This window comes from Terrapene carolina, unplaced genomic scaffold, assembly GCF_002925995.2.
Source record: "Terrapene carolina triunguis isolate 2854851 unplaced genomic scaffold, T_m_triunguis-2.0 Scaffold131, whole genome shotgun sequence".
NCBI lineage: Eukaryota > Metazoa > Chordata > Testudines > Emydidae > Terrapene > Terrapene triunguis.
The window spans coordinates 25,204,425-25,212,393 of NW_020664482.1; the positions used below are offsets into that span (position 1 = coordinate 25,204,425).

Sequence of the window (7,969 nt, forward strand, 5' to 3'; positions counted from 1 at the left end):
TACAGGACAGGCCCAACAAAGAAAGTAACAGAATGCCACTAGCCGTCACCTACAGCCCCCAACTAAAACCTCTCCAGCGCATCATCAAAGATCTACAATCTATCCTGAAGGATGATCCCTTACTCTCACAGACCTTGGGAGACAGGCCAGTCCTCACTTACAGACAGCCCCCCAACCTGAAGCAAATACTCACCAGCAACTACACACCACACAACAAAAACACTAACCCAGGAACCAAACCCTGCAACAAACCCTTGTGCCAACTCTGTCCGCATATCTATTCAAGGGACACCATCATAGGACCTAACCACATCAGCCACACCATCAGGGGCTCATTCACCTGCACATCTACCAATGTGATATATGCCATCATATGCTAGCAATGCCCCTCTGCCATGTACATTGGCTAAACCGGACAGTCTCTACGCAAAAGAATAAATGGACACAAATCTGACATCAGGAATTACAACATTCAAAAAACAGAGGGAGGGGCTTCAATCTCCCTGGACACTCAATAACAGACTTAAAAGTGGCAATTCTTCAACAAAAAAACTTCAAAAACAGACTCCAATGTGAAACTGCAGACCTAGAATTAATTTGCAAACTGGACACCATCAAATTAGGCCTGAATAAAGACTGGGAGTGGATGGGTCATTACAAAACTTAATTTTACCATACTAATTTCCCCCTACTGTTACTCACACCTTCTTGTCAACTGTTTGAAATGGGCCACCCTCATTACCACTACAAAAGTGATTTTTTTCCTCCCTTGGTATTCTACTGTAATTGAATTTAGGGTGACCAGGCAGCAAGTGTGAAAAATCGGGACAGGGAGTGGGGGGTAATAGGAGCCTATATAAGAAAAAGATCCAAAAATCGGGACTGTCCCTATAAAATTGGGACATCTGGTCACCCTAATTGAATTGTCTCGTTAGACTGACCCCCCACTTGGTAAGGCAACTCCCAGCTTTTCATGTCCTGTGTATATATATACCTGCTACTGTATTTTCCAGTCCATGCATCTGATGAAGTGAGTTCTAGCCCACAAAAGCTTATGTCCAAATAAATTTGTTAGTCTCTAAGGTGCCACAAGGACTCCTTGTTGTTTTTGCTGATACAGACTAACACGGCTACCACTCTGATTGTTGAAAATGTGGTTCTGGACGTGTTGGGGGCAGGGCTAAGTACCCCTATGACAGCCAGGCCAGAGGCAGCAGACACTGACCCATGTTGTTTTGCTGAAGAGCCGGACTTCCTGCAGCTCATGTGGCCACTCCTGTTCAAGTGTGAATTAAACTGCCCACGAAAGGACAGCCTAGGCCTGGGCTAGTGAGAGGACGTCCTTCTCTGGGAGCCCAAACACCCCACAGCTACTCAGAGCCAAGGCAAGAGCTTTGGAGAGAAAAAGTGCTTAGCAGTATCTAAGCCCCTGCAAGTTCGGGGGGTCTGGGCAGCTCATTGGTTAAATCCCCAGCATGCACTGCGCCTCCCACACTCCTCAGGACCATGTGTTTGTAATTTGTACCATGCTCTGGGCCAGGAAAATCATCGGAAATGGAACGGCATCCTTCCAAGACTCTTAAAGGAACAGCATCTTATTCCTGCAGCACCCTGACTACTAGCTGAGCTTTCAGTGAGTTATGCAGACGTGTGACTTGGCGGGGAGTCGGGATCAATGTGGCAGCTCAGTCACTGACAGCACAAAGGGACACCTGCCCACTCAGATCACACCCAGCAATCAATCTCCAGCCAAAGGCTTTAAACCATGTTTAGGTAAATCTGATACAATGTTGTCCTCAGAAATACTAGCAATTGGACAGCACTGGCTAGCCAAATGCAGTGCAGAGCCCTGCTACCGGTACTACATTCTGATCCAGAGCTGCAGCACCCCTGGCTAGTCCAGCCCTGAGCTCCCACACAGATCTGCCAATGCTCTCAGCCCTGACCTACCTAGTCCCTGCTACTCCAGTCCTTGCACACACGAACAGCTTGCTCTGTCTGCTAGTGCAAATTTTAAATTGTGGTTATGATCAGAAATGCGACTGTATAAAAATGGCTCCTCCTTACTCACCAGATCTGAGCGCCATGCGTGTCAGAGTCAGATCTGCTGACTTCAGGGACAAATTGGTTTTCACAGTCTTTTACTCCTGTAAAACCTACAGGAGCCAGTGCAGCTAGAGTAGAGGGAGCTGGCTCAGTGGTAGCTCCTGCATCACCCACTCAATTCTTAATTAACTAGCCAATTGCAGAACCTTATTGCTGGTAAGCCAGAAAGAGCCCAGCCCAGCGCAATTCTCCGATCCCAGGGGAGTTTGCAGCGCTGGCTGCTAGAAAAAAAACAACAGCTTTTCACTTCCAAACTGAGCTAGTTTGATCTGGAGTTAAGAAACAATGAACATGGGATTCCACATTTGCCATTTGTATACAGGCATGTTTAGAGCACAATGCCACTTTAGATTTCAGGGCACCAGTAGGGTCTGGGTACCAGGGATCACCTAGTACAGAGTGAATTATTAGAGGGATTACTAGTATGTGGAGCATAGGGGGAATAGGCTGCCCCCATCAAAACTCCACTCTGAGTTACCTGCACATAGTGTCCTCATCAGGGACCTGTCCTTTTTGTGCAGTGCCACGCATGGGTGAGGATTTAGCAAACACATTCCCATGCCAGGGATGGACATTTAAAGGATCTCTGTGCCCTGGAATCTAAAGAGTTAACTGTGTGCTCTGGCTGCTGCTGAGTTTTGGGGTGACTTTGTTTTTACAGAGAGTGGATTGCACCCGCCTGGGTGACTCACTCCCTCACTCACTCACAGCACTAGCAGGGTCCTGCAGTCTCACACAGTGCGTAGTGGCTCCACTGGACACCCACATCAGAGGCAGACGCTGCTACCGTGTTTCCCCGAAAGTAAGACAGTGTCTTATATTAATTTTTGCTCCCAAAGATGCGCTAGGTCTTATTTTCAGGGGAGGTCTTATTTTTCCTGGAGCTTCGGGGCCTTATATTCCGGGGTGGCCTTATTATCGGGGAGGTCTTATTTTCGGGGGATGCCTTATATTACAGCGAGAGGCAAAACTGGAAGTAGGTCTTATTTTCGGGGGATGTCTTACTTTCGGGGAAACAGGGTAGGACGAATGGGGACACAGTTGGGGCAGGCTCTCTGGAGTCTAAGGACCTGATTCTGCTCCTTCTTACACTGATGAATTGAACATGGTGTGAATGGAGAATCACACCCGAGAGTCACTGCCTCCGCAGCCACATTTCACAGATCCTGTTCTCAGAGCAGGGCTGCTGGCTTACAAACCAGGCAAAGCCACTTGCACTCCAGGCCCCCTTAGAAACAGGATTTTCCCTTGCATGGGGAAGGGCCAGTGGTGATAGGTATATCTCATTTGCCCACTTCTCAGAAAAGAGGGTTCCCAGGCTACATAGCTCCCGGTGTAGCCAGGACTGTCTTACAGTCAGGCTGTGTAGTTACTTCCACTAGAAAGACTCATGCTTATTCCATTGATACAGCTGCACTGTGATCTAGGGGTTGGAGCATGGGTTAGGAACCAGGGACTCCAGGGGGCTAAACCTAACTCAGCCACTGTCTCACTTTGTGCCCTTGGCCAAGTCATTTCACCTCACTGTGCCTAGTTTCCCCATCTGGGGATACAATCCTTACCCACTTGGTTAATGTCTGCGCAGGGCTTTGAAGGCTATCAGCGCTCAGCAATATTATTAGTCACTTCCACGATGAGCAGCCTGGAGACACCACAGCCAGATTCTTACAGCAATGTGTGAGTGTGTGTGCATGTTTACACCATAGGATCAGGTGGCCCATAGTTAGAAAAGGGCATCTCTTTGTCATTATTCCCTATTGACCTCTCCAAGAATGATCCAAGGAGTCTTAGCGCACCGTCAGAGACAAAAGGGATTAAAAAGGCTGGCACCAGCCTGAGGTGCAGAGAGATATCTCCAGGAACCATTCACCCAGGTTCAGCCTGCTTCTCACCCTGGGTCTGGGCACTGGGGATTTGGGCCTCAGGGACAAAGCCTTTTGGTAGAACAAGCAGGTTTGTAAGTGACAGGTGTCAGAACCTGAAAAAGGAAAAGGGACAGAGAGAGACAAAGATGAGAAGTGAGATGGGCACTTACAGCAGGCAAAGGGCGTACGCCCCAGACACGGACTCGCTGTCTCGCACCAGGAAGCACCCATCCTTCCCAGCTTTGGCCAACAAATCCTCAGCCACAACACGACTGATGTCCCGGTGATACCAACTTGCTGCTGTCATTCTCTGCACCAGTTGGGCATGGACTGAAAGTTGTCCCCAAAGGCAAGTCCACCCTAGGGATCCTGCTGCCACAGAAGCTCTGGGATCAGCACCTGCTGTCAGTGATCAGGCCAGACTAATGGGGTCCAAGCCAGAGGGTTCAGTACAGAGGCAGTGAGAGCTGTTGAGGCGAGAAGGGCTCCCAGCCCTTGGATAAATTAGGGGATGAAGATCAGAACACAGCTGTGCCAGCTTCAAATCTGCATGTCCTGCATGTGGTCTCTGATTCATCTGTTCCGCCCATTAGGGGACACTGCCTTGGATCTGCACGGCCATGCACCGAGCCAGGCGGAACCTCCACGAACATTTAACTTGGTCCAAGCAGAGCCAAATGGGGCTGAAGTTTGCTGAGGAGGGTTGGTCGTCCAGAATGCTGGTACACTCTTCATCTCAAATCATTCCGATGGGCCTGCCGGATAGGAGAGGGAACGAGCTGGGGAAGGTAAAGATAAAGGGGCCGGTTAGCAATCACACTTCTGCCGCAACGACTTCCAGTAACTGTCTACCCCAGGGAGCTGCCAGGCCCCTGCCTGATCTTCGGTTAGGGGCCTATGGTCCCCGTGAGAGCCTGAACAATCTCTGCAGCAGTGAATGTGACCCTATCACAGGATGACAAAGAGACCCATTCTGTACAGGAGTCCAATAAAAGCAATCTCCCTTTAATAGGGATGCTTAGAAGGGGGAGCTGAGTTCCAGCCCGGGATTCCCTGGGACTGTCCTGGGGAGCAGGATCTGTGCTACAGTCAGAAGGGGAGGGAGTTCCCCCAGACTGACTGGTCCCATGGCAAAGGGTCTCCATGCTGGGATTCCCTGGGGTCTGTCCAGGGAGCAGCCTAAGGACAGGGCCCATTCACTTCATTAGCCAGAACACACCCAGGCAAACTCCATACAGGGATTTTATGACCTCTCCAAACATGTGCCCCATCCAGAGCTTGGGCCATTTCTCCAGAGCACACGAAGCCCGTCCCCTGTGCCTGTGGGGCTCTCAGTCACTCCCTGGGGCAACTTAGTCCTGTGCACTCCGGAAAGCCGACTGAGCCCCGCTAGCTGCTGGTAGCTGTGCTGAGTGCTAAATGTCCACTTGATGATTTCAGTTTCCCCCTGAACCCCTGTCTCCTGACTGCACCAGGCATACACCCCAGCCCGCTGCAGCTCCCTGCGGGACCCCTAGCTGCTGCACCAAAGCCGGACACATCCCAGACTAAGCTTGGATGCTTAGCCCAGGCCCCCACAGTCCTCCCCTCAGGAACACCCAGGCCCAGGAAAACTTTCTCCGGTGGCTCTTTACCAATGTCCCGTGAAGCAGGAAAAACAGCATCACCCTGCCTGCTGGATGGGTCCTCCGTCCTTCACCTGGCTACAGCTGGGCCTGGCTCCTCTCCGCACAGTCTGGTTCTCTCGCTTGTGCTCCTCTTCCTTCTTCTCACCACTTTTCTCTCCTCCGAGGCTGTCAGGACCAGCCTCCTCCTTCCCCCTCCCCCAGGTTCAGTCACTCTGCAGCAGGCGCAGCGGCAGCCGCTCTGCTAGAGGAAGCCAGTATTAGTCATGTGGGTGCAGTACTCACATGCTGCCTCCATTCTCACAGCTCCAGTGGCTCAGGATGCAGCCCTGTTTGCAAGGCAGCCCCAGCCCTGTGGGGAGAGGCAGCCAGAGAGCCCCTCGTGGGGCCAGCTGCTGAGTCCTGGCAGTGTCTTAGCCTTTGCTTCACAGAATCCTCGGGGTTAGCAATGGAAACGGGCACGGCCCATTGGAACACCAGGCTCCTCTCCCAGGAGCCAGGGGAGGGTTGTCTCCTGTTGGACATTGTCAAATGCTTTCTTCAGCATAGTTCAAAAGGTCTCAGGCAGTGAGGCATCCAGCCCATGCCCTAGGGAGATCACTCCACAGCTTGCTGGCTTGAAATGTTTTCTCACAACCAGTCTACACTTTTCTTTTCATTGGCCATGTCTGCACTACGGGGACTATAGCGGCTTATCTAGGTCACTGTGGCTATGCAGCATAATCCACTGCATAGACGCAGCTTACAGCAATGGAAGGGGTTTTTACATCACCGTAGGAACACCACCTCCCCGAGCAGTGGTAGCTAGGTTGACAGAAGCATTTTCCCATCAATCTAGCTATGTCTACACTGTGGCTCAGATCCGCATAGCTACAGCGCTCCCAGCATATAATAAATATATGGAGATATACCTATCTCATAGAGCTGGAAGGGACCCTGAAAGGTCATTGAGTCCAGCCCCCTGCCTTCACTAGCAGGACCAAGTATTGATTTTGCCCCAGATCCCTAAGTGGCCCCCTCAAAGACTGAACTCACGATCCTGAGTTTAGTAGGCCAATGCTCAAACCACTGAGCTATCCCTCTCCCTAGCTACAGTGCTCACCAGCATGGATTTTTCACACCCCTGAATGCTGGAGCTATATCGGCCTAAACTTTAAGTGTTGACCAGGCTTTTGTTTCATCCCATTTCTCCTCGTTTTACCCCCTGGTACACCCTAAATAATTACATTCCTTCCTTGGTGTTGACACCCTTCATGTACTCACAGATTGTGAGCATCAGATTTCAGCCACTGTGGTAGCCGATGACCGGAGCCTCCTTTTCCACTGGTGGAACAGTGGGCTATCTGGGAGCAGACTTCACTGCCCTCGTATGGATTCATTATTCACATTAACTTGGTGAATACTTGCCCTATGTGGATTGATCGCAGCATGCAATACTCAGTATTTGTGATTCCAGTGTCTTGGTTAGTTTTGATTGCTAGAGCATTCATGTGGTATTATTTCCGATCCCTAAGTAGATAAGCATAAGAGAACTTCTGATATGAATACTCACGCCTGTGACTTGGCCAGTTGCTTTCTATGAACAGCCAGGCAAGTAAAACTTATTGGATCAAATGTTTTCAGGGAGCAAATACAGAGGGGGCATGCAGTGCTTAAGTTGTACTGAAAGAGGTGCTGGGACTCAAGCAATTTTTTTACATTAATAAATGATGCGGCAAGCTCAGAGGTGCTGGGGCTATGAACTGCCAAGCCTAGAGGTGCCGGGACTCAGCCCTGGCAAGCCCTGGCACAAATTAAGCACTGGGGGCATGAGCTTAGTCTTAGTCAGTGAAAAACTCAAGCATATATTCCCAGAGACTATTTTAGAGCATTCCTCATCACCCCCTCGTGTTCACACTAGGAAAATTACCTCTTGCTGTTGCCAGGTGTCAGCAAAACATTCAGCTGAATGGGTGCTAGTGCGGCTTAACTGCAAATATAGACCAGAGCAAAACCATGGTTAAAATTTGCTCTATGCTCAGCTCCAGCAAGAGGAGCCTGGTTCAGCCACCTCAGGAGTAATGATGGGTTCCTGAGGGGATCACCTCCCAGCCAGAAGGGTGGGTCTGCCCAGCATGGGGCTTTCAAGGGAGATGGGAAAATAAAGGAGAAAATAGGGAATGGCCCCCTCTCCTACAAACCGACCTCACCAAAAGGAATGGAGAACCAAGCAAGCTCTGCCTGGAGCAAACAGCAGAAACAAACGAGGGAGCAGAGACGGGCTCTGCTGACTGACCTCCAAGGGTCCCACGGGGTAGGACCTGGTCAGTGGGCCAAGCTTCCCACAAGGACTGCTCTGTGACTCTGCCCTTGGGACACGTGCCAAGGGCGGCT

The 7,969-nt window shown here is 50.5% G+C and overlaps 1 protein-coding gene across 1 annotated transcript in view; it reads right to left on the bottom strand.

The window, feature by feature from the left end:
* LOC112107561 (phosphatidylinositol 3,4,5-trisphosphate 5-phosphatase 2-like) overlaps positions 1 to 5,746 on the bottom strand; it is a 29,579-nt gene extending 23,833 nt beyond the window's left edge. Inside the window, exons 1-2 of the mRNA XM_026653059.1 lie at positions 5,606 to 5,746; positions 4,142 to 4,750 (exon numbers count right to left, since the gene is read on the bottom strand). Of these exons, the coding sequence (XP_026508844.1) occupies positions 4,142 to 4,278 (137 nt within the window). The 5' untranslated portion in view covers positions 4,279 to 4,750; positions 5,606 to 5,746. The remainder of the gene's footprint in view (positions 1 to 4,141; positions 4,751 to 5,605) is intronic.
* Between the last annotated feature and the right edge of the window lie 2,223 nt (positions 5,747 to 7,969).